The sequence below is a fragment of the Strigops habroptila genome, chromosome 5 (assembly GCF_004027225.2).
Source record: "Strigops habroptila isolate Jane chromosome 5, bStrHab1.2.pri, whole genome shotgun sequence".
Lineage (NCBI taxonomy): Eukaryota > Metazoa > Chordata > Aves > Psittaciformes > Psittacidae > Strigops > Strigops habroptila.
Window position 1 is genome coordinate 874,140 of NC_044281.2, and position 26,518 is coordinate 900,657.

The 26,518-nt window shown below is 36.7% G+C and overlaps 1 protein-coding gene across 9 annotated transcripts in view; it reads left to right on the forward strand.

The window, feature by feature from the left end:
• NCKAP1 (NCK associated protein 1) overlaps nucleotides 1-26,518 on the forward strand; it is a 61,815-nt gene that overhangs the window by 17,261 nt on the left and 18,036 nt on the right. For 4 of the 9 annotated variants that reach the window (XR_003991384.1, XM_030485718.1, XM_030485716.1 and 1 more), the window contains 21 exons: nucleotides 6,198-6,290; nucleotides 6,468-6,524; nucleotides 7,491-7,633; nucleotides 7,721-7,811; nucleotides 9,624-9,761; nucleotides 10,757-10,805; nucleotides 11,429-11,585; nucleotides 12,113-12,169; nucleotides 12,707-12,803; nucleotides 13,029-13,135; nucleotides 14,243-14,375; nucleotides 16,368-16,449; nucleotides 16,895-16,953; nucleotides 17,704-17,849; nucleotides 18,327-18,459; nucleotides 20,213-20,332; nucleotides 20,623-20,762; nucleotides 21,942-22,073; nucleotides 24,120-24,338; nucleotides 24,689-24,819; nucleotides 25,214-25,311. Coding sequence is in view for 8 of the 9 variants with exons in the window: in XM_030485718.1 (XP_030341578.1) it covers nucleotides 6,198-6,290; nucleotides 6,468-6,524; nucleotides 7,491-7,633; nucleotides 7,721-7,811; nucleotides 9,624-9,761; nucleotides 10,757-10,805; nucleotides 11,429-11,585; nucleotides 12,113-12,169; nucleotides 12,707-12,803; nucleotides 13,029-13,135; nucleotides 14,243-14,375; nucleotides 16,368-16,449; nucleotides 16,895-16,953; nucleotides 17,704-17,849; nucleotides 18,327-18,459; nucleotides 20,213-20,332; nucleotides 20,623-20,762; nucleotides 21,942-22,073; nucleotides 24,120-24,338; nucleotides 24,689-24,819; nucleotides 25,214-25,311 (2,382 nt within the window). In the remaining variant the exon portion in view is untranslated. The remainder of the gene's footprint in view (nucleotides 1-6,197; nucleotides 6,291-6,467; nucleotides 6,525-7,490; nucleotides 7,634-7,720; nucleotides 7,812-9,623; nucleotides 9,762-10,756; nucleotides 10,806-11,428; nucleotides 11,586-12,112; nucleotides 12,170-12,706; nucleotides 12,804-13,028; nucleotides 13,136-14,242; nucleotides 14,376-16,367; nucleotides 16,450-16,894; nucleotides 16,954-17,703; nucleotides 17,850-18,326; nucleotides 18,460-20,212; nucleotides 20,333-20,622; nucleotides 20,763-21,941; nucleotides 22,074-24,119; nucleotides 24,339-24,688; nucleotides 24,820-25,213; nucleotides 25,312-26,518) is intronic. The other 5 variants (XM_030485719.1, XM_030485717.1, XM_030485721.1 and 2 more) reach the window with 4 other exon arrangements.

Genomic DNA, 26,518 nt, shown 5'->3' on the forward strand with positions numbered 1-26,518 from the left:
CATCATCTATACAATCTTTACAACTGAGGTGTTACGTTTAGGCCTGTTCTGCTAACAGGCAAGGTATACCACAAAACAACCACAAGCTACAGTTTATTAAACAAGCACACCAAATAACATAAGCACACTAACACAAATCAGGTATAATTCTGTCTGTATATAGTAAATAAGTAGAATAAAGCAAATCAGCTATATATATATAAGTAAAGTAGAGAGGAAAATGAGCAATGCATCAAGTCATTACTGCATAGAGAGAACAGAGATTAAGAAGAAATACATCGCCAGTTTGGGCGACATGGATTAGTGTGTGGTGTACCTGCCCATGGCAGGGGAGTTGGAACTAGATGATCTTAAGGTCCTTTCCAACCCTAACTATTCTATTCTATGATTTACCCCCTGCATGAGTAAAGCCAGCTGATGAGAAACTAGTCCCTGTTCAGCTTTGTACAAGCAGTTGTGCTTGAGAGTAGGATGCACTAATGATAGCTTATTTCAGAAGAAACTGCAAAATAGCTGCAAGAAATAAAATTTTATCTACATTTTTACTAAAAAGTCACTCAGAATTGAAATTGCTCTGCTAATGCCTTGCCCTGATACAACCACACCTCCTGTTTTGATTTCCTACACAGTAGCACATATGATGTCTTCAGTTATTTGCATAAGAATGACTTTGCACCTTAAGATTACTTATGCTGTAATATAATCAGAGAATAGTATGTAAAATTTTTCAGCCTACAGTCATTTGAAAGTGAGCATTTTTTCATTGCGATTCCAAAAGGCAAGGTGAAACCATGAGATCTCTTTAAAATGTTTTACCAAACAAAACTCATAACGTAACTTATGAGTAATTAATGTAACTTGCATTTTTTCAAAATTCTAAGTGCTGTCAGCACTGATGTTTATATTCATGGCTTAACTCATGATTGTGTATGAATGTGAGATGGAGTAGCATCCAAACACCATTTAATTTTTATCATTATTTGTAATAAATCATTGTAATACACTGCTGCAAGTCACATCAACCCATGTGAGTCACTTGCCAAGGCAAACCAGTCATGTATTTGCTCTTGTTGCTTAATAGTGTAAGCAATACCTGCAAAGGAATGAATGTGTGTAATACTTAACTTCTTGAATGTGTGTAATACCTGATTTCTTTGCTTCATCCGTTAAGACTTTTTGATTTGATGATTGACAGCTTTAGAGCCTGGCCATTAAAAACCAAAGAAACAAACCCCCCTCATTAATACCTGAACAGTATTTTAGTTAAGCAGTGTTTCTGAGATAGGATTCCAAAGTTAGTTTTCATGCATTTTAAATGAATAGTTCTTGCACGATTTCGTGACAGAAGTGTAAGCATGCAGGCAGCTACAGAAGTATGTCCAAAACTTTTATCTATAGAGTAGCACAGGTGAGACTTTGATTCTGTGAATAGTTGCCTGGAAGGTGTCAAGACCTGTGGCCAAAGCTTATATGATATGATCATATGTGATAAGCCTAATGTAGGAATTGCTGTGTGAATTTATGTAAAAGAAAGAGAATGGAGGAACTGTTGCTTGTGACTGACAAGTCGATTGGTGCTCCAATTGTCTGCCCTGATTAATAACCTGGACCACCTCAGGAATCGTTGTGGAGGGTCCTGAGTGGCTATTTCCTTTTTAGAATAGTTAGCTTAGTGCTAGAAACCTGAAAACAAACCAAAAATAGATCGTGCAGTAAAAATACATCAGTTAGTAAACATGTTAAATATTCTATTACATCTTTTCATATGCAGCATGTCACTTCAGAAGCTGCTTTTAATTGGAAATAAGAAACCAAGGACATCATTGTACAGTTACTTTACTGAATATGAGCCTAATTCTCTTCATTTGATTAGATCCTTCTCTCTCTCCCTGCTGTTCTGCAGTGAATTTTGCAGACACAGAACTTTGTTCAAAGGAGTTGAATTTAAAAAATCTTCATCTGAAGAATCTACAGGTGGCAAGCATAGTTAGGATAATAAATGACAGTAAGAATACTTGGCAGTGATTATTTATTATTTACTTCTATTCCCAGAATTTTAACAGTCAATTTGTAATATTGCTTTTTGGGGCTTATAGTACAGCTAGTGAGATTAGGTTGATGGTGTTTTCTCAGAGGACATTGTGATATATATGGTGTTGGTTTGTAGAAATCAAATGGAAGTGTTTGAATGATCATATACTTGCTGGAAAAAAATCACACTGATACAAAGAGAAAATTCCTCTACCTACAGTCTATTCATAGACCACGAAATAAGACATTTGTTCACATACTACTGCTACCAGTCAAATAAATGTGATAAAATAGTTATAGAACTACAGTTACCATCTGGTTTTCCACACATAAAATTCTCTGAACAGCCTTTTCTAGTTGTCTCGTATTTTTCCTGAGCATTCATACTAAGTAAGTGTTTATTCACATTGGTAATATGCCAGTGTCTTGTGATTGCTTTCTTGTCTCTGAGCAATTGTGTTCGTGTAAGCTTTAAGTTGAGGCTGTCTTGTTTTCTTATTTGGTTTGGGCTTCTATTAATGCACTTCTAATGTACTTTGTGTACATAACCAGTTGTGTAAAGATTTTGGGGACTTAATGTGAAGAAGATAGGGCACAAGACAGCTTGGTGAAAACCCGTTCCTTCTCTTGTAGATAACCTGCTTGGCAAAGTATCTGCTTCACTCTCTGGTATTTAAAGTATAGTAGTGAAATGTGATCAGAGATGTATTTTGTTAATAGACAAATTGTTTGGTGTTTTTTTTTTCTTAAATCTTCTCTATTATGCTGAAATTTCTACAGATTTTCATATGTCTTAAATCTAATTCAGTTCATTCAACAAAAATACTGTTGGCCTTGTTGGTATAATTGTACTTCAGATTCTTTAAGAATAATTAAAACACTTTGGTCTAACCCATCAGCAAGGCATGGTTAGTTATAGGGAAAAAATTTTTTTGCTAGTAATGTTTTAAGAGTTGCTTCTTCAGCTTATTCTATTTTAAAACTTTTGTTGAATACTGAAAGCAGAAATGTTTACTGATAATGAATTGCAAGCTAAGGAAAAAAGCCTCAATAACACCAGCTATTTCTAAACAGCTGTTAGGAAATTAGTAATGGAAAGTTTTCTTGCAGTGGGTGTAGAAAGAGCTACACCCACATTCTTGAGTGATAAAAATGCAAACAAACATCCAAGACACTACATGCTGTAAGCTGCCCTTTTAAGCATCACTAATCAGGCTGTCCTGTATAAATAGTTATTTGCACTGTGCTGATTTGTTATGAGAATTGATATGTTTTACTTTGATATTAATGTTTTAAATAAATAAAAGTTGACTGACACGGTAGCACCCAAAGAATGACCACCTTAACTCTACATAAGTTTTAGCATCACTTAATTATAAACATTTCTGAGAATACAGGTAACTAATTAACAGTGCATAGCAGTGATTCCTTAATTCTTGGTTAAGTATAATGAATTCCTTCCTATATTCTCTTACTTAACATACAGCTTCACAGAATTTCTGAAGAAAAAAATAAATTATTTCTTTTGCAGTCATAGTACTCAGCACCATCTCCCTTTCTGCTGTATCTCCCCATCTCATGTACCATGGCTTTGAAACTGTTGGGTCCTCCAGAAGTGGACACTAAGTTTTGATTTGTTATACTAAAAATAGATGCAGTGTACAACTTACAGAATCACAGATGGGTTTGGGTTTGAAGGGACCTTAAAGCTCATCCAGCTCCAACCCCCTGCCACGGGCAGGGACACCTTCCACTAGGGCAGGTTGCTCCAAGCCCCTGTGTCCAACCTGGCCTTGAACACTGCCAGGGATGGGGCAGCCACAGCTTCTCTGGGCACCCTGTGCCAGGGCCTTACCACCCTCACAGGGAAGAACTTCTTCCTTATAATCTAACCTGAATCTACCCTCTTTGAGTTTAAAGCCATTCCCCCTTGTCTCTACAGGTCCTTGTCCAAAGCCCCTCTCCAGATTTCCTGTAGCCCCTTTAGGCACTGGAAGCTGCTCTAAGGTCTCCCCAGAACCTTCTCCTTTCCAGGCTGAACCAGCCCAGCTCTCTCAGCCTGGCTCCAGAGCAGAAGTAATCTTGATAGTCTCACTTAGCATTACACTTTGCTTAGTATGAGTTAGGATTGCAGTAGGAAAAAAATTAAGGCATATGTGCAGTTGTAATGTGAGTTCTGATTTTGTCTTCTCTCTACACTAGAATTAATGTTATTTGTGAATAACGCCATGTGGTTTGCTCCTGAAAATTTGTGAAATGACTTCTCAAATTCGTTCCATTCCCACTTGTGTTAGTTGCACAGAAACAAACTGTTATTTCTCCTCAATTGTTCTTAAATCAAACCGCTGGCAAGAAACCCTGTAATCTATAGGACCAGGGTGAAGATTAAAACCAAGCATGTTGGATGATGAATGTTCATTGTGTATGAACGGTTGACTGCCGAAGCAGCTCTGAAGGTACAAAACACTCTTTGCTCTGAGGAGGTCCCAAGTGTAGCCACCAGTTCACCTGGAGGTGTACCAGAGCTGTTCAGAGCTTCAGGAGCTGCAGACTGTGCACATGATGGTGCTGGACGCTCCATTCTCTGAGCACAAGGCAGTTAGCATCTGAAGACAGGTTTTGCACAGCAGCAGTTTACATGGAAATAATCTATTTCCTAGTGCATGTGGTTATCAGGAGAAGTTACAAAATAAACACATGCACTTGCATCCATTTTTCATTTAAGTCACAGCTGTTGACTGTGTGAGGGAAACTTAAATATTACAGAGAGTAGGCATTTGAAGTCAGCCTTGAAAGTTAAATCCTTTGCACTGGTTTAAGAGTAGGCAGGAGTATTTCATACTGTGGCCATTCTAATTTGCTTGTAACTCTGTGTATGCTGGTCTTCCTTGGCTATAATGGAAGTCTTACAGCTCAAGGCTTCTAAAAATCATTATCACCTCTAAAAAATCAGATGAAATAAGCAAAAATTATCTTATATATGATATGCAGTAGTGGTCCAGGCAGTCTTTCTTAATTTAGAGGCATTTTAGTGCTTCAAGAACACAGAGCACAGCTTTGTAAGGAGTGAGAGATGAAGAAGCGTATTCTGTTCTCACCTCTCATGAAAATAAGCTAACCAATTTGAAACAACTTAATCTTTCTTCTAATTGATTTCTCTCGCTGAGAAGAAAATCCTATTTAACTTGATTGGTCTTTAATTTAAAATCTTGCAGCTTTTTGGAGAGCACTTTTTCATACCTGTGTTAGGACTGCTTTAACTCAGTTCATGTATCACAAAGGAGACTTAATTTGTAGCTGGATATTGCAAGTTAAATAACTGTATTCATGCAGTGCTGTGCGACTAATACATAGATAAACAGAATGGCTGTTGAGTAACAGCTGCTTTTTGTGTGTTATTAGTTGTGATTAATCTGGTTCCTGAAGCAAATTTTGAAAAATATGGAAATTCAATGATATTTGATTGTCCGTTTAAAAAATAAAAAAAATCCACGTGGACTATCTTATGCCTTTGTATTCACGTTTGCCTTTTCCATTTTATCCACCAGTGTCTAATGCTAGTGTTTTGCTGCTTTTTTTGTTTCTTTATTTTGTTGCTTTTGTTTGAATGTATTATTGTGTTTATATGGAACTGGTCAAAGAACCGTTACTGTATTTTATGTTTGTATCTACATTTTATTTTGCATGCTTAACGTGGCTTTGCCTGGATATTCTTTTTGGTAAGTTCAGAATTTAAAAGCATAATGTTTTTCTGTAGTAAAGTTTGTAACCTGCCACCTTTTCTCCCACCTCAAGTAACGTCGTCGCTTTTATTTTTGTCATGCTGATTTGTGCTCATGTACTGTTCTGCTTTGGCTAATTCTACATATCGTAACACCGTTTTCCTGACTACCCATTTTCATCTCTAGCAGAGCTAAACAGTATGACTTTGGTACTAATGTGTACTAATTTGAGTTTTATCTCCAAAGCATAGTTGGCAGCTGTTAAAATGATCTGTTCTGAGAACTCTGTGTGGATTTCAGACACACAGAACCTCAGCCTTAGAATACCATGTTAAGGCTTCTTTGCGTAGCCTGGTGGTTACTCTGCGCTTCACAGGTATTATTTTTCAGTAGGTGTCTCCAGATCTTCTAAGAACAGTGTGCATGTTTATGTTTCTCTTTTAGCAACAGCTTGCTCAGCTCCAGAAGGAAAAATCAGAGATTCTGAAGAACCTGGCATTATACTACTTCACCTTTGTTGATGTTATGGAATTTAAGGTAAGGTGTTACAAATACATCAGTTGTTCTGTCACTTCAGGTTTCTGTCTTTTTGTTGGTGAAATAGCTGAACTTGTAGCTCAGTTCTTAAAATAAAAAATCGGTCTCCATCACTAAGCATAGTAAAGTGGTTTACTTAGATCTTTTTAAACTAAGGTTATTTCTTTGTTTTTCAAGGACCATGTTTGTGAGCTGCTGAACACTATTGATGCTTGCCAAGTCTTCTTTGATATTGTAAGTTTCTGGGTTTAAACTTTCAAATGCCTCTTAAAACGCTTCTAATCAGAGCGCTGTGTGGAGAATTGAATGGACTTATATTTCTTGGGCTAATGTAAACCTCTAGTTCTAAATGCAGGAGAAATAAAACCACTGTAATCTTTACATCTCTAACTTGTATAATAGCTTGAAATCAGAAGATAGACTGCTTGAAACAGGCTACTTATGGACACTAGTAACAGCATTGTCTGTTACCAGACATACAAATCCTTCTGTAATTAACTTGCACCTGCAAGTTAATTTTTGGTGTTTACTGTCATATGTATACTTAAGCCGTGTGAGGCTCACAAAGCAGTAATATTACTGGTGTCCACCTAAGCTGTGTGAGGATGTCGCTTCTGGCATTGGCTAAAACACGTACAAGAGCAGCTAAAAGTGTTACATTAAAAAAACCAAAACCTCAAACACCTTTTCATTTTGGGTTTAGCTTTCTTATTGTTCATAATGTCACCTTGTTACTTTTAGCCATTATTCTAAATTTGACTGACTTGAGTTCATAAAATGAAAGAGGTTTCATAATATGAAAGAGGAGCAAGTATATATCCTATGGAATGACGTTACCACGCTGGTGGGATATATGCTAGCTTTTTACATTACCATGTCCTATTAAAATATAATTCATAGGCAGGGCACTTTATGACTGCTTAGTAGCATCCAGAAAAAGTTTTCCTGTCAGGTAACCTGTGACACTTAAGCCTGGAAGGATTTATTTGCATGCTTGCTTTCGTGAATGCAAACAGTTCTGGATATTTGAGTGAATAAATGAGGACTATATGAAGGTCTGTATGCAACCAGGAAAAAAACTTTGTCCAGGACAGTCCATTGTATTTAAAAAATGCTGAAAATAAGTGGTAAGGTAAAGAACAAGTTTTGTGCTTGTTTCTAAAAGTTTGAGAATTATGATTCACTGTTTTTTATCTCTAGACTGTAAACTTTGATTTAACAAAGAACTACCTAGATTTGATTATAACCTACACAACTCTGATGATACTGCTGTCTCGAATTGAAGAAAGGAAGGCTATCATTGGATTGTATAACTATGCCCATGAAATGACACATGGAGCAAGGTAAAATCTGTTATAGAAGGAATGTGTATAGCGATGCTAGTAATAGTAACAGCTACACCTGAGTGAATTGTTTGTTGTTGTTTTTAGTGACAGAGAATATCCACGCCTTGGCCAGATGATTGTCGATTATGAAAATCCTTTAAAGAAAATGATGGAGGAATTTGTACCTCACAGTAAAGTATGTAACTACTTTTCACAGGCACTTAACCTTAACTGAGAGAAGCAGAGATAAATAAATAGATAAGAGCTTGTTTTGTCAAAAGCCATTAGGTATAAATTTTAAATTTTTATTTATAATGGGTGTCTGGGGCTGGGGATTGATGTCCTATTAAATAACAACCTATAGAAACACAGAAGTGTTAAGACCCATTGGTAAGGTTCCATTTTATTTGCGAATGATTAACAATTGATTAAAAATCAGTTCTGGATCATCTGAGAATAGCTACATGTGTGTTCTGTTTTGGTTTGTAGCTTGAAATGAAGGAGATACCTAATGTTTCTATGAAATCAGGTTTTTGCTGGCTTACCATCCTAGATGAATGTGGTTTTCTATTTTGTAACCTGAGGGCTTTTGCTTTGGCTTTCCTTGAACTGGGGGTCCTGAATATCACCACTGCCTCTTTAATAGCTCCTGCACTCAAAAGCTGAGCTGAGTACCCTGCTCAGTTGACTTCATTAAGTTAAATGAACCCAGTTCCTTTAGCCTTTACTTTACAAATGCTTTTAAGCTTGCATTCTTAGACAGCTGGTTGTGCTGCAGTTCTGTGAGGATTTATCTATTCTGTATCTTCATATGAGAATACCTTGGAAAAGAGACTGATCCACTGGCTTTGGCAAGGCTTATCCTGTTTATCACTTCCTGTTTGTCCACCAGGCTTGCTACTCTGTCAGAGGAAACTAGGTTTGTTTGATCAGTACTGACTGACTGTTATTTATAGAGGTGTTATTTTCTAGATGCTTGCAAATTGATTCCCTAACACCTTATTTTGGAATCTTTGGAAGGAATTTAAGTTAAATGCTAAGTTATTGCCGAAAGATTTAAGGTTTGTGTTTGTTTTTTCCTGTTTTGAAGTCTGGGTACTGGTTGTTTTTCCTTCTCTAGTCTTCTTGAGATTTTTCTTAATTTCCTTAATTTTTCTAAGATAGTAACTAGAAGTTCAGAGAGTTTTCCAGCTCTCAGTGCTCTGAAGTCAAACAGTTTTGAATATGTCTCATTTGTCTAAATAATCTGAATTTTTTTTTTAATATATTTTCCTCTGCACGATTCCTGTCGTAAGAGTTATTCAGCTAAGGATCTCATTTGCAATTAATCTTTGCACTATTAGGAAAGATGCTTTACTTTTTAGCATTATATTTGTTTATGTTCGTGTTTAGTAGTGAACCAATGCATTACCTTGAAATGTTTTGTAAAGCCATTCTTCAGTCATCTTCATTTGCTTTTCTGCTTATTGTGTGCTAGAGGTATACGTTGGGGTCAGGGATACCTTCAGGCACTGCGCTGTAAAAACACATTCTTAGGTTGCACTCTCATGGAACTGCACACTGAAGTTGTCCTTTCATCATCTCACTAGTTGGCAGTAGACATGACAGTTGTTTAGTCTTTTAAATTAGCCCCAGCAGAAGAGTCCCCCCCCGCTCCCTGAGTGACCTTTTCTGCTGGCTTAACACTTAGACTTGGCTCCCTGAGGACACATACATGCATCAGTATTGATGCGAAAGGCAGGGAAAAGGCATAGGACTTGGATAAGCTTAATCTGCTATGAAGATGCTCCTGTAAACAGTATCTGCTCAAGATAATTCTAATTTGCTAGCAAAGAGGAAAGGATGTACTAAATGAAGTGGCAAAAAAGGGAATAACCCAGTAATTGGGATGCTTGAATAAATAATGAACAACTTTCAGTTCTATATCACAGATTTGTTGTCCCTAATTGATTCCCCCTGCGCCCTCCATGTATTTTGGTTCTCAACTCAGCATTGATCTTCTTTTTAGTCCCTTTCAGATGCTCTGATTTCACTCCAGATGGTCTACCCTCGAAGAAATCTCTCAGCTGACCAGTGGAGAAACGCACAACTACTGAGCCTCATCAGTGCCCCCAGCACAATGCTTAATCCTGCACAGTCTGACACAGTATGGCCTTTTATTTTGTGCTATATGATAAAGTTAAGCAAGGTTTTCCATGATATAATGTGGGGTTGTTTAATTTTCTGTTTCTTTACCTGTATCTCTAAACCAGGAAAAGCCAAACCCCAAATGCATTATTTTCTTCTGTTAATCTTATGCAGATATTAATTTACGGTGTAATGGTATTTATAGAGGTCCATATGGATAAAGTAATAGATGTCTTAGAAACACCATGATAGTAAAGGACAGTGTTCTTTCTAATGACATGGTTTAGTGGTGGACTTAGCAGTCCTGGAAGAATGGTTAGACTTGCTGATCTTAAAGGTCTTTTCCAACCTACTTGATTCTATGGTTCTATGTGTCTTTTAATCAGAGAAGTAAATAGGCTGGTTGGGAGAGCTGAGTACTTTAGTACAGAGGAAAAGCTTTTCTTGGATTAAAGCTTCCGTTGCATTAGCTCATGCCTTCATTTCCTGTATTTGATGATCAAAAGATGAAGGGAAGCAATGGATCCTGTGTGCTGTCTCAGATGTCTGTAGACCAGCAGACTGAAAATTTAACTAACTCTTGTTTTCAATTTTGACTGTTTGCATTTGCTGCCTCAGCTGTGATATGCGTCATGTTAAGGTCCTTTCCACCCCTAACCATTCTGTGGTTCTATGATCTTTCTGAAAGAATTCAAGCATTAACAACTGTCAGGTTGTGATTAGTATACATCACAAGCCTTTTGCTCTTGAATATTCTTAAATATGGTTTTTGTTAAAACTAAACATTTGTCAAGATCAGTTCACTTGTTTTCTTCAAGGTGTGGAAGCTCATTTAATGTTCATACCCTCAGTTCTAAAGGGATGAAGCACAGCCTTGTTAGTAGTCAGCAGCAGTCTTCCATGAGTCCTTAGCATTTAAGGCTTTATTTGTCCCTTTTTTCTAAGAAGTAGTTCTCATGAAATGTATTGTCTTTTATATAATTAGTTTGCTACAAATTACTGCTTTTCCAACAGATGCCATGTGAATACCTCTCTCTGGATGCAATGGAAAAATGGATCATCTGTGAGTAACATTCTGAAACAGCTCATGGTTGTTTTTTAAAAAATTAGTTGACATTCAAAAGATAACTTGCTTTTCTGTACTGTACAAAAAGCTGTTTTATTCAAATTAGATTCTAGAGAACTTGATCAAATCTCATTTGTATGTACCATACTTTTACCTGCAGTAAAGTTCAGAATTCAGCAAATGCTGCTGGAATTGAATTTGTCATCAATTTATTCCAGACTTTCACTAAAAGTGGGTGCTTTAGTAAATGTGGTGAAAATAGCCAAGTAGAATCAGCATGAAGTAATTCACGTTTACAAAAACATTACAAAAATACCTCCACTAGAACAGTGTGGAGTGTTTTTTAATATATAATATTAATATATATTTTATAATATTAATATAATTTAATATATAATATTAAATATAAATGCAATATAAACATAAATATAAATATTAAACATAAAATATTATTAAAATTAAATTTTAATATATAATATTAAAATATAAAATGATGTCATCCATTAAACAATTTATTAATTAGCTGTTTGAACTATTCAAGAGAAAACGCATAACAATCTCTGTTCTCTTACTGTCTTTGTGCATCTGGTTTGCGACATACATCAATGTAACTTTTGAAGTTGGATTTATTTTGTGCCATGGAATCCTAAATAGTGATGCTACAGCTTTGAACCTTTGGAAACTTGCACTACAAAGCAGCTCTTGTTTGGCTCTGTTTCGAGATGAAGTATTCCATATTCACAAAGCTGCAGAAGACTTGTTTGTAAACATACGAGGGTATGTTCTCATTTTTTTTTCACCTTTCAGAACTTCTGTTAAAAATGAAGAATTCCTTGAAGAACTGTTTTGAAAATGTTGCTTCTACTTCGTATGAAGTCTGCTTAAGGATAGTCAGCACACAAACGTTTTTGCTTAGTATCTTGATTGTTTCTTTAATGTATAACTTTCAGGAGCCTGATTTCGTAACCGTCATGTCTTTTTTTTTTTTTATCTCAGTTCTGAGACAGTCTGATGAATCAGTCTGAAATGGCAAAAGTTAAAATAAATGATCTTGCCCACGAATCTTAATCTAGTGAAGAGAAATGAATGTGCAATTTGCTTGAAAAATTGCATGTTTCTGTAATATATGAAAACTCAGAAACAATGTTGAGACTTCTACCAGCGAGCTCTGCTCAGGGAAATAAGCCTCCTGTGAGCTTTTTGCTGTATCTTGCTTGCTATGACGTTGCAGCTCATCCCAGTTGGCCCTTGCTAACTTGTGCTATTGGTACTTACTATGTTATTGGATTGTTTTTCACTTGCAGCTACAACAAGCGTATTAATGACATCAGGGAATGCAAAGAAGCTGCTGTTTCACATGCGTAAGTGTCTGTATACAAAGTTTTCCTGTCAGATTTTAGTGTTGATTTTCTTAACAAAGCTATAAAGAATGTCTAAAGCTATAAAGAATGATTTGTTGAGTGCTGAGTTAGTTGTCTGTTTTCAGATGATAATGTACTGATCTTTTAAATCTGGATTTGCTTAATGACGTTATTGATTTAATTTACGAAGTTCTAGATTATTTTTCAAATTATCAGGATGGAAGCATTTAGTTTAGTCTCCAGTTTCTTTTGGTCTAATTACTTAATGCAACTAAAATAGAAATGTTTTAGTGGAGTCAAATGCACATCATGGAGCAGAAGCAGAGAACTTGGATTTTAAATTTAACCAGACTTCAGGAATATACAGTCTTGGGGATGGGGATACCTGTTTTAATTGAACCACATCCTTTGAAATAATGAACTTTAGAAGCTGGTATAATATGAGTTGCCTATGCTTGGGCTTACATGTTTGGAAAAAATCCAAGTGTTCTGTGGTTAGCACAGTGGATGATGTCTTGGTTTGCTGTTTTGATGCAGCGGTTCAATGCATAGAGAGAGACGCAAGTTTTTACGTTCTGCACTCAAGGAACTGGCGACTGTCCTGTCTGATCAGCCAGGCTTGTTGGGTCCCAAGGTAATCACGGTTTTTGTTCTGCATTTATGCAATCCTGCAGTCTGTGTCTCAGTGATAATATGCCATTTAGTTTGTTTGGGGACAGGTGAAAACACGCACTTTACTCTGAGAAACCTACCTTGGTTTTAAGCTATTTGGGTTCAGAGTCTGGTTGACTCTTAGTGCACACAAGCTGTCCAACTGTTGCATGTATCTATAAACTTGTGAACAATTTCTCTTTTTCAGGCACTTTTTGTATTTATGGCATTATCCTTTGCTCGTGATGAAATTATTTGGCTTCTTCGTCATGCAGATAACATGCCAAAGAAGAGCGCAGATGATTTCATAGATAAGTATGTTAATTTTTAGTGTGGTACCTTAAATATTTATGAGAATTTCACAAACAAAATACATTTGAAGGGAAGGGAATCTCAGAGAAGGTTGGCTGTATGGAAGAGTTGGGACTGGTCAGAAAATCTTTACCAGGGAATTTTAAGCTTTCCATCAAACCAGAAAACTAAAAGTATTGTATTAGAAAATGGAACACATCGGTGAAAATTCATTTTCTGCAGAAAATTTAATTATGAAATAAAAATATTGTGTAAAAGTTTCATGCTTTTTTTTTTTTTTTCCCCCTGAATAAGCAAAAATAAAACTTTATCGTGTGACTTCAGTGATTTTGGCATTGAGAAGTCAATTGTGGAGGGAAGGAAACTGTCAAAAAGCTAAATTTTTTGATTGTAGAATGTCTCTTGTAGTAAAACTGTCTTTTAAATCAGGTAAGATTTATGTAATACAGCATTAGTGTCATAAATAGAAGCTAAAAATGAAAAATGGGATGATGAGATCGTACAAATTTGAGTTCTCAAGGCTATTGAACACAAGAGCAGACTGAAGATCTGTGTATTGGCTGCAGGAATTTAAACAAGTGACCATCACAAGGCTATTCATGATTGTAATAACGTTGGGGTTTCTTCTCTGGCCTTTAGGTGCTAGGGAGGGATGGAGATCCCAAACCTGCTCTGAAACAACCTGTAAAAGTATTTAACCACCCTCATGGTTAAAAAAAAATAAATACTGAAAAGTGGTTATTACAGTTGTATTTTTCAGATTTAACTGCTTTTTGAGGGAAAAAACCCACATTTTTTCAAATTGAGCATTATAGAAGCACTTATTCAAAATATGAAGTGAATAGTTATACAAACCTTTGAGGATTATCGTGATGGTATCCTGCTAACTTATCTCCTGTTGAGTGGATTTTATCTTGCAGAGAAAATTATCTATGAAAACTCATTTTACAATGTGAAAAAAATATTTTCATACAGCAATTACCTGTTAATAATAGTTTTAAAAGCAAGGTGTAAGAGGAAATCCCCTTGAGAAGTATTCCACTGATACAAATAGGTGTTCATATTTTGGGTGTTTCATATTTGTAAGCTTTTCCTTGTCTTCTTGCCTAGACACATAGCCGAGCTAATATTCTACATGGAGGAGCTCAGAGCACATGTGCGAAAATATGGACCAGTGATGCAGAGATACTATGTGCAGTATCTCTCTGGCTTTGATGCAGTGGTCTTGAACGAGCTTGTTCAGGTATGACAAGACTGTGGGTTTGGCTTCTCAAATGCAAACTTTAAAGGTTTTTCTTTGTTCAAAATGACTTTATGAAACATTCTGGTTTGTGGATTTTGATGAACACTATGGAATAAGGCAAATTAACTTCCTGTTTAATTCTGGAATTTAGAGTTGTGCTTTTGATTGCTATAAACATAACAAGAGGTTCACGGACCTGCTTGAGCAAGTCCAGAGGGCTGAGGCACCTCTGCTTTGGAGGCAGGCTGAGAGAGCTGGGTTTGTTCAGCCTGGAGAAGAAAAGGCTCCGGGGAGACCTTAGAGCAGCTCCAGTGCCTAAAGGGGCCAACAAGAAACCTGGAGAGGGGCTTTGGACAAGGGCCTGTAGGGGCAGGACAAGGGGAATGGCTTTAACCTGCCAGAGGGAAGATCGAGATGAGCTCTTAGGCAGAAGCTCTTCCCTGTGAGGGTGCTGAGGCGCTGGCACAGGGTGCCCAGAGAAGCTGTGGCTGCCCCATCCCTGGCAGTGTTCAAGGCCAGGTTGGACACAGGGGCTTGGAGCAACCTGCTCTAGTGGAAGGTGTCCCTGCCCGTGGCAGGGGGTTGGAACTGGATGAGCTTTGAGGTCCCTTCCAACCCAAACTATTGTGTCTATTGTATGTTTAGAGACAATGAAACAGGTACTGCCACTGAAGGAACATTAGAACTTTCTTGCTTAGCCTGACAAAGATGATGGGCTTTCTGAACTGTTTTGGTTTTAATCTGTAGCGACCACCAGATGGAGCCCAAATTTCCAGCTTAGGTCAGCTACTCAAACTTGCAAAGTTTGTACTGTAAGCTTTTTTTGTTGGCTTCAAAAATCATTTTCACACTTCAAGCATTTCACCAATTACCAGAAGGTGGAACTTAATTACTTTACTGTTCAATTAAACAAACTATTTAAACAGTTGAAATATCAGTTTGTATCACTCTATAAATTATTAAATGTCAGTGAATCCTTGGGTTTACTTTCAATACCAAAAAAATGTGTTTGGGTATTTTTTCCTTATAATGCTAGATACTTACATAATAATAGATTTTTTTATTTTATTTTATTTTATTTTATTTATTTTATTTTATTTTTAGTGACAGAGTTTAAGTATTTCTTACATTGGTCATTGATTCCTGGGGGATTGGTCATTGATTCCTGGGATTGATACTTTCAGGATTTAGTGGATGACTTCTAAAAGCTTACAAGCAACACAAGTGTTCTGTCTTTAGATAGGATGATCCTTAGGATCACACTGAAATGCGGGGAAAAAGATGGCTTGAATTTTAGTTGTAATTTATTCATAACAGGTATCAAGCACAAGACTAGACAAATGATTGATAACTAGAGTTTTTTTCAGCCTTTAGGTTAAAGTATTGGTCATAGCTGGAATTATGAGAAACTTCTGTATTGTATTATTTAATAGAAATATGATATTACTAGTTGCTGAAACTGCTTTTTTGTGAACTGTTGCATTTTGTAAAAGTGACAAACTTGATAGCCCATCTTTCAGGTGGTATCAATCATGGAAGTCAAGGTTAGTAATAAAACTGCTGAGATGGGGGTTTTGTGGGAAGCAAAGCAGTGCTGATGTGGGCTCTGTTATGTCCTGCCATGGCCAAATTTTCTTTGCAGACAGATCAGGTGCCTGTAGAGGTCAGAGAAATGTTTGGTGTCTGCGGTATAACAGGAAAATATTTGGTGTTCAGTTTGTAAGTGACTGCAGCGTAAAAGCGCATGGGCATGTTTACTGACAGACGTTTCCGTTTTGAGCAGATGTTGGTTTGGAAGCAAGCTTTCCTGTCATTCAAGCAATGAGTTGAAAAGTGAAGGCTGTTAAATAGCACCATTTGAAATATTCCATGGATTAAGTTAATCGTGTAAATTTTTGTACATTTCAGAGCATAGCTGATAAATTGGGCATGGTATTGACATTGTTTCATAAACCAAGTTTGAAATAATAATAGCAACACTATTTATTTTAGAATCTTTCAGTGTGCCCAGAGGATGAATCAATCATTATGTCCTCTTTTGTGAACACAATGACTTCACTAAGCGTGAAACAAGGTAAGTTTAAATTAACTTGGGAAAATGGTAACAGAATAGGAGATTCCTCTGGGAAGCTTCATCTGTCTTTGTCTCATGCTGTCGGTAGAAGGAGATAACTTGCATAAACTGAATTTGTTCTCTTGTTTCTTGTTCATGACAGTATCTGCTGCTTATTGTGTCCGTTTCCCAGGGCAGCTCTATAGAGGTAGAGCTTTTGAAGAATGTTATTGGGAAGCAATCCTACCTTTTAATATAAAAGCATATCACGCACATCTTCATCTAAATATTTTGACTCCTGTTAGCATGGCTGTGCTGGACTGAAATTCTTAGTTAAAAGCATGAGGTTCAGTACCCAAGTAATTATTGAATACTTTGGGATTTCTTAGAAGGTCTTATACAGTGTATCTGAATTTGTAGTTGTTTTCCTAAAAGTTGTATGTTCTGTATTTTTTCCCTGATGCAGTTGAAGATGGAGAGGTGTTTGACTTCAGAGGAATGAGACTAGATTGGTTTAGATTGCAGGTAAGACTTTGTAAATATGTGTGACACTTTACTAACTTAAAACTAAAATGTTTAATAAATTATTGCTCTTCTAGATTACTCTCACTGCAAGTGGATGGCAGGCTAAGAACCTATTTAAATCAAGCAATTATTTGAGGAGATAATTTGCTACATTTCGATGTAACTGTCCACATTGCATGCTTTTTGCAAGTCATTCTTTGAAGTGTTTATAACAGTTGAGAAATGCTGTGTTGAGGATGAGCAGTTGGTGACTGTGCGCTGTACGGGCTGTGCCCAGCCAGGGGAAGGTAGAGGTTGTTGAGTGAGATCACTCCTGTGCGTTGCAAGAACAGTATCTTCACTTTATAAAAGGGGTATGTGTATGTGTACTGTTCAGACTATAAAGCAATTGTATCAAGATCTGGTAGACATGTTATTTTTATATTTTCAAAATACTCATTCTTTTTCTTGTCTCTCAAAGCCTGGTTGTTAAAGTGGGGGCTCACAAGTGCATGTTTGCTTTGTCAATACATTTTTCTACAGTTTATCTGTGAATTGGTGTCATATTCAGATGACATTTAGAGGCTCCACTGAAAGGCAGTTTGCTCTTCTTAAGCTGTAGTGGAAAGATAGAATAGTCTGTCCATGGTCTTTAAGTACACAGGTGCATAGCATAGCATAATCAGTATTTAACATTTGTGTGCAATAACAAGGAATTTGCAAAAAAGACAGCTGTAGATGCAACCTAACATTTTTCTTATGTATTTCTAGGCCTACACCAGTGTTTCTAAAGCTTCACTTGGTCTTGCAGACCATAGAGAACTAGGAAAGATGATGAACACAATTATCTTCCACACAAAAATGGTGGATTCTTTGGTGGAGATGTTGGTCGAAACCTCAGATCTTTCTATATTTTGGTATGTTACTAACCTGACTGTAGAAGCTTTTTATTATTTATTGTTTGGTTTGTCCTTGCAAGTGTAATTTTTAAATAGCAGATTTGGTAGGAAGATAGGCCAGTGGGAGAATCAGTGAGACTTTCTGGTTTCCATCAGAATTAATTTGATAAAGCTATTTCTGAAGAACTGTCACAGAGGTTCTCCAGGCAGTCACATAATTTGTCTGAAGTCATTTGCAGATTGTTCCTTAATATGTTTTTGCGAAATATGCAAGTTTTTTTTGCAGTGCCTGTGTGGCAAGCATCAGAATAAAAGTGTGATGGTAATAGAGAAATGCAAGTAAAATGTGTAAGAAGCGAAAGCAGATGACAAACCACTTCAAAAGCATGATGTGGTTTTTGGTATAACCACAAATCTGACACAAATAGTATGTTTGAAGCAGTCTTTGTAGCAAAAGCATGTATATATTCCATTTAAATGTCTATTTCTGATCAGTTTTTATAGTCGTGCTTTTGAGAAGATGTTTCAGCAGTGTTTGGAGCTTCCGTCTCAGTCAAGATACTCGATTGCATTCCCACTGCTTTGTACTCATTTTATGAGCTGTACCCATGAGCTGTGCCCAGAAGAGGTAATTGCCTTAGTTATTTTCATCTCTTTAGAAAGTAGAGAGGACCAGAGCTGAACACTGTGAGAAGGTATTTGTTATGGTATTGTAAGATTCAAGGGAGGAGAGTGGTGAAAAGGGAAGTGAAGTAAGTAGATACTTTCTTATGTGGTTCTTCATCCACTGATCTCAAAATCATTTTCTGAAGTGAGTAAGCATTATTATCTTTGCTCTACAGAGAAATTAAGCTAAGGTCCAAAGGTTAGATGACTTTTCTGGGGTCATTCAGGCTTAGGTGCTAATAAATCCCATATGCCTATTGAAAGTTATAAGCAGCAGTTTTGATTTCGAGTGGTTTATAAACTCCTAGTTAGAAAAAGGAAATAGGAAGTCGGAAGTTCTGTATGGCTTGTTCTAAATAGTGTTTCTTTAGTAAGATTAAAAAAATAATAAAAAAGAATAATCCCAAGTGATATATGGTATAATGCAAGCATTTGTTTTGGTAAGAACTGGGTAATGCAAACCCTCCTGGGTTAGAAATAGAAAGGAAAAAATGCAGAGTGTTGCTTAAAGAAATGGACCCTTTGTTAAAGGAAGTAGTTCAATTCTGAGGAAATTCTTTCTATTTCTGTTGTAATGAAATTGATCCTTTAGTACATTTCCTGTATGTCCATTGACTTTGGAATTACTCCAGGAGTTAACTTGACTAATTCTGTGTGTGCTCATGAAAGTGTGTTTTCATTCTTAGCAGTGCTTATCTCAATTAGATGAATAAGATCTATTGTAATATGCATGATGGTTTTTTTTTCTTATTTAAACATTAAATCCTCTTCTGCTAAACTCCATCTCAGTATATGACTAGATCATTATTCTCCCTGTATACTCTGCTTTAAACAGCTGCAAACTCTATTTATACTAGACAACCACTAAAAAGTTTCCAGGAAAGCTTCCCTTCAGGACAAGAGATGTCTTTCAGAACAATTCTAATAACAGTAAGGAATCAGTAGCCAAAACCCCCTGTACACTAGTTACTGTGAATTCAGCTGCAGCAAGCACATTCTGCCACAGCCAGCAGAACTTTGAATTCAGTATCTGAATTGTATGACTTGGTAATTATTATCATTTTGGAAAAATAATCTTTGCTGTACTGTGTACAATGTGTGGTGATGTGGCTGTTAGAAAGCAAACATGAGTGGTGAAGGAAGGATTTTAGTGAGTCACAGACTGTGCTTGTGCAGAGCCAGTGACAAAGGAACTGAATCCAGAAATGATTGCAGCAGGGCTTCATTATTGATTTTTTTTCAGTGGTGTGAAGGACACTCTGCTTTCTCTACAGCTTGATTTGCACACTCTTTTTCTTCTGGATTTAGTACTGGTACAAATTAATGAAGAGAAGATTATAAACAGAAACTTTGAGGATGGAATATGTTAAAGTAGATTCAGTCCAAAATTAAATGGGAAAACCTACTTCTAAAAATTTACTTGCCTCCTTTTCCAGAAAATGTTTTGCAAAATATAGTAAGCAGAATATTTTTAATGATAGTATGCCATGTCCACGGCTCTGAAAATGCCATGGTTGCTTCAAAAGGAAAGAAAAAAAAAATAAAATTAAAATCCTGGAGCTGAGATTGTTGAGGGCTAATAAATTTATAATTTCTCATGACATTGTTATATGATTTAGTGAACTGTTATCTTCAGTCCAGTGTGTCTTGTGTGAATTTGTAGGACTAATGGGAAACTGACCATCAGACTTCCTTTTTCTTTCCTTCTTTAACAGCGACATCATATTGGAGATCGTAGTCTTTCCTTGTGCAACATGTTCTTGGATGAAATGGCTAAGCAAGCTCGAAATCTTATCACAGACATTTGCACAGAACAGTGTACGCTGAGTGATCAGGTGAGTGGTTGTGTCTCCTTTAAGATTTTTCTCTGTTCAACTCTCTGAATTTTTATGGTTCTACTTCCTGCCTGCCTTTTTCCCCCTCTCTGTTTTGGGGAAGTTTTCTGTTTATAAAATAGGTGATTTGAGGAATACGTTAATACTAGAATTGTATAGTTAGTAGCCCAAGGAAGAATGTGCTACCTGTGTGTTGAAGTCTCCACCTGTACCATAAACTTATTTTCTATCTCATGGCTGCTGAAAAACTGGATTTTAATTTGGAGTGGCTATTTCTTTTTGTTTACTAGTTGCTGCCAAAGCATTGTGCCAAAACCATCAGTCAAGCAGTGAACAAAAAGTCAAAAAAACAGACTGGAAAGAAAGGAGAACCCGAAAGGGAGAAACCAGGAGTAGAAAGCATGAGGAAAAACAGATTGGTTGTGACAAAGTAAGCTGCCTCTTCAGTTCCTTTCACCTTGAATACCAAGTCAAAACATGTGTGTTCTACATATTGAATGCTTCTTGCTTAATGTATTTGAGTGAGTTTAATTGGCTATAAATACAACAGCTTCATAGTTTGTGAGTTTATGATGCTTCTGTTACTTGTATAGAGACTGCATTCTGTTATGCATAGCAATAGGAATGTGTATCTCTTGAATTTATCCCTTGGCTGTTTCATTTCCTGAGCAGAAAGGATCCCTGTGCTGTAGCTAGGTTTCCTGTGTAGTCATACTAATTTTTGTGGGAGTCCAGGGAGTAGATGGCATCTTGGTTTCTGCCTTGCTTTAACTAGGTTAATCAGGTAAAGTACAGTCTGGGCTGGAAATCCTTGCTGCCAAAAGGCTGTTTGCTGCCTTCAGCTACTGGGATGCATTTGAGGCTCCGGTGCCTGTGCCAGCTGCAGAGGGTTTCCTTGTTAGTGGCTAGAGAAGAATTGAGAACACCAGCAAATCAATAACAGAACAAAAAAAACCCCACCTGAAAGAGATAAGAGGAAAAATTAATTACTACAGTTTGGGGTGTAAGAGGTGATAGGGAAGGAAAAGGTAGAAGATAATCGTTAGGAGAGATCAGAGGAGAAGATAGGAGAGTGATAAAAGTATGAAGAGGAAGGAAGCTAAGAAAAGGAAACAGTAAATGTTTAGTGTGGCTGGCAGTGCCTAAACATGCACACTGCTGAAAGGGAAGTAGTTTTGCAGCAGTTGGAACAGCCAAACATCAACGAATTGTAAAGACTGGAGAAGTTGAGAGAAAAGAACTTACTGTAGCTTAAGATTCCCTCCCCTGATATTTTTAGGTTCTTAGTAGCTAGTAGCAAAAATTACTTGTATTGCTTAGTTCAGTTAGGGAAAAACACCTTTACAGACTGTTGTTTTCGAGGAGAAAAATGTGCATATATATGTATATATATCTGGCATCACTGTGTGTGATGCACATCAGTATGCAGCTGTAGGATGCATTCTTACCCAAAATACTGTTTTTTAAGTAAGCTAGAAAAGTGTCTGAAAGCAGAAAAAGAGAATGAAAAGAGGAGTGAGAGCTGTACCTGCTCTTGGTGTCCTCTATCCAGCATGTACATTCCATAATGTTTCATAACTATTTAATTTCTTGTTGCCTGTTCTTAAAGCCTGGACAAACTGCACACTGCACTTTCTGAGCTCTGCTTCTCAATCAATTACGTACCCAACATGGTGGTTTGGGAACACACGTTTACACCAAGGGAATATTTAACATCTCACCTGGAAATCCGCTTTACCAAGTAAGAAATATTGTAAAGTATTCCTATTCAAGATAAGTCTTTGCTGATTTGCTATTGGAAATGTTGTATACTTACTACATAAAACTAGTTATTAAAGGTGGATGATGAAACTCGTAAGTGAAATTCCAACTAAATGATAATTAAGTTGTATGTGCATGCATAGAATAGTTCCTATTTTAAAACAAAATATGTTGAAATGCATGTCACCTATTTAACAGCCTGATCCTGCATTCCTAGTCCTGAGTATTCTGTAGGAGCTGGTGATGCCTATTTTGAGGCATATATAAGGACTGTCTTCCCACCATTCTTTTGCACAGTGCTGGGTTGTCTTAAGTGTTTGAGTTTACTGGCTTGCAGAAAGGAAATCTAAAACTCAGAACCCAAGACCTGACAAAGCCAGATGAGAGGATATTTTAATTATCTTTTTTCTTAAAATAAAAAAGTGTTGCCACTTGGTATTCCTGTCTGTCCTTACCTTGATCTTCCCATTGTTACTTATAGAAATAGACAAATAGCAACTTCTGGAGGGGACTTCATATTAAAACAGCCAGCTGAACTAGTTGTATTTTATGCCAAGAATTGCTAGGCATATATTTTTCAAGCAGAGTATAAGACATAGTAAGTTTTAATTATCAAGACATAGTATTAGGTCGTTAGAGCACTCCATCTTTCACATAAGACAGGGTGGCATAAAATGAAGATAACTTCATGGCTTTAGAAGAAGTCAGCTGTAATCTTCAGATTTATGAACTTAGACCAGTGGTGGTCACCTGTGCTTACTCTTTTAATCTCGGAGGGAGGTTGGCTTGTGAGTCGGGGCTGAAGCCACAGGCAGGTGATTTTCAGAGACTGCTTTCCTTTTTCTTGCCTCATGAACAAAATGAGATTTGTTAGCCAAACAGAATAAATGTTCCTTTATAATTATTTTTCAGATATTTAAGTGGCATTTCTTCCAGAGGTTCACAGTTGACTTTTAAATAAATTGTTAGTGTTTTAGTGTTAGGAGGCTTTTTGTTTCCTGTTTTAACCTGCTCTGTTTCATGTATGATTGGACTAGAGTTTGTTGTTATGCCACTTAATCTTGTAATAATACCAATTTTGAATTTACTTTAAAACAAAAGAGAAACTTGTGAAAATAGATTTACGCATTTCCAAGCAACAACAAAAATTTAATTAAATAAGCTGATCTCCTCCTCCAGAATAACTCATCCTGTTCACCTCTGATGAAGCTACTGATTTCTTTTTGTTGTTGTAGTTGCTGTTCTGCTTTAGAAAAGTACACACCACTCAGGAGCTTAGTTCTGAGAGTCTGAGACCATTATAACCCTAAAATGAATGCTACAAGTATTGTTTCCTGAAAAGTTACTTAGAACAGTTAAAATGTAATTAAAAGGGGAAAAAAAGGATGCTTTAGGAAAGCTATCTGTATTGCAAAAGGGATCTTTCAAGGGATCTTGAAGGGGTTTTTTTTTAATACTCTGTGAGCTGAGGCAGAAAGGAAATTCAGTGGTATGGTCTGTGCCTTTGTGTAGGTGCCCAATTACAGTAGGCATAGTTCATATTGCAAGATAGTAAGACATGCCTCTAAATACTTAGGCAGAGCAACACAAGATAGATTTGCTTTGAATATTTTCAATACATAATTATAGCTATATGATTTATTTTTTTTTTGACAGATATTTCAAACTAAAACTATGACAGCAACTGTGGTCAAAGAATTTTTGCGTTAGTTACCATGCTTTGAACACTTTAATATATCATTACTCTTACATTTTCCAGAAGTTTTGCATTTAAAAAGACCTTTAATATATTAACAACTACTTTGGTAAATAGGTCTTCCACATTGTGGAATACCTCAATGTCATGAAATTTTTGCTGGAACCACAAATACAGTTGTCTTTGGCATCTAGAACTATTTTTACAAGTGCTGGTGTAGTATGTTTTCAGGTAAAAGCTTTGAAAACACCATCATTTTTATAGCTGCATCTTTGTCTCTGTTGAATTTTAATAAATGCAATTTGTTTGTTTCCAATTTGTTTCTATAAGGTCAATTGTTGGAATGACTATGTATAATCAAGCAACACAAGAGATTGCAAAGCCTTCAGAGCTTTTAACCAGTGTAAGAGCCTATATGACAGTCCTCCAGTCAATAGAAAATTATGTACAGATTGACATCACACGAGTATTTAACAATGTTCTGCTTCAGCAAACCCAGCATTTAGATAGTCATGGTGAGCCAACCATTACCAGTCTGTACACAAATTGGTAAGTAATTATATGAACGCTTGTTACAAGTTTTTTTTATATTATTTTTATTTAATGAAATATCTGCAATTGGAGAAGGGGAGTTTGAAATGTTCTCAAGTTTCCAACTTGAGCTTACTTCTCCCATTACCTTGTAAAGCACTTCAGGGTTTGCATGTTGTGAAATGCACTTTTTATAGAGGGGAAATGTGGAGTAAGATACATATAACAGTTGAACTGTGAAAGTAAAACTTTAGTCTACAGGCTTTGCTGTCCCTTGTCACACCTTGTCACACACAATACACTTCACCTTTGTGGAGTATCTATGGACATGTGTCTTTTCATCTAAAACTCCTTCTCTGTCTGACAAGGTATTTGGAAACTTTGCTACGGCAAGTCAGCAATGGTCACATAGCCTATTTTCCAGCCATGAAAGCATTTGTGAATTTGCCTACAGAAAACGAACTGACATTTAATGCTGAGGAATACTCTGACATATCAGGTAAACTTTGATGTTTCTACTGAATGTGAGGGATCGTTTACCGTGTGCTTGAGTAGTTGGAATAACAACAACTGTTAGAGTATTCTATTACACACCTTATTCTTAACCTTCAGTAGCATTTTAAATACTTTTTATTTGTGCTGCCTTGATGTCTTGGGGGAGCTTGCTTTTCCTATTTTTGGTCAAAGTAGGGTTGTTGCATTTAATTTACAGAGATAGGCCCACGATGTGTTGTTGGCTGCTGCATCAGTTCCATTATGATACACGGTCTTGTATCTAAAGTTCTATTTTGTGGTAGAATATTTTTGCAATTAAAACATCATTGCTAGCTAAATGATGAGCATCAAATAACTGAAGGAATGTTTGAAGTAGAACAGTTTGTTTTATTTCTCAGAAATGAGAGCCCTTTCTGAACTTCTGGGACCATATGGCATGAAGTTCCTAAGTGAAAGTCTGATGTGGCACATTTCTTCACAGGTTGCTGAGCTTAAGGTAACCTTGGGAAACTGGTGGGTGGGAAGGCGGGAAGTTGTCTGGTTAAGCTTCCTTTAGGATATTCAGTAGCTGTGTTTCTGCAATCCATCTTTGTGAAGCGACTGCATCAAACAAACAGATAAAGCTGTGAATTTTATTTTGTAGTACACTTGCGTATGTACGTGGGTATCCCACATTCTTCAACAGCTGAATGGGCAGGACATCATGAAGGCTCTGTTTATTTCTACCTTGGATACCCTAAGTTAGGAGTCACATCTCTTTGTATCACCAGTGGGAGGAGATAGGCTTTTCAAGATCTCCAGGCACTTGTGAAGCACCTACTCAAGTCTGTTGACTCTCAAAAATCAGCATGAAAATCTCAAATGTGTCTTAGTCATCTCTAAGGACTTACTTTCTTTACCATGTGTGTTAGCATCTGTTGTTCAGTTTGCATGGATGGGAGACTTCAGGTCTTTTTTCTTTGTTATTTTTCCTTGGGTTTAGCTATGTCTTTCTCTCTGGCTGAGCTGTATCCATTTATTGTAATTGTCTGTATTCTGATAAATAATAACCTGATATCTCGACAGCACCAACAATTATAAAGTTGGCGCTATGAAAAAATATGGGAAGTATGGACATGTCAGGGAAGCTAGTTGGCTGTATACTCAAAACAGCAAACAATGACAGAGGAAGCACTTGGTGCCTCTGTAATTAACTCTTCCTGGAAAGAGGTTTTAATAGATTCAGTAATATGTTCTACTTTCCCAGGATAGTCATACTATTAAAATGTCACTAAGCATGTATTGGCTTTTCATATGATCCCATAATTTTAAATTTATTTAAACACTTGTTACAGAAACATCCTTATTGTAATGATTCATACATGCTGTTTTTAAAAATACACATGAATCATGGAATGTTAGGGTTGGAAAGGACTTTAAGATCATCAATTCCAACCCCCATGCCATGGGCAGGGATACCTTCTACTAGACCATGTCACCCAAGACTCCATCCAACCTGTCCTTGAACACTGCCAGGGATGGAGCATTTACCACTTCCTTAGGCAACCTGTTACACAGCCTTACCACCCTCGCAATAAAGAACTTCTTCCTCATACCTATCGTGAACTTCCTCTGTTTAAGTTTAAACCCCTTGTCCTATCACTACAGTCCCTAATGAAGAGTCCCTCTCCAGCATCCTTGTAGCCCCCTTCCAATACTGGAAG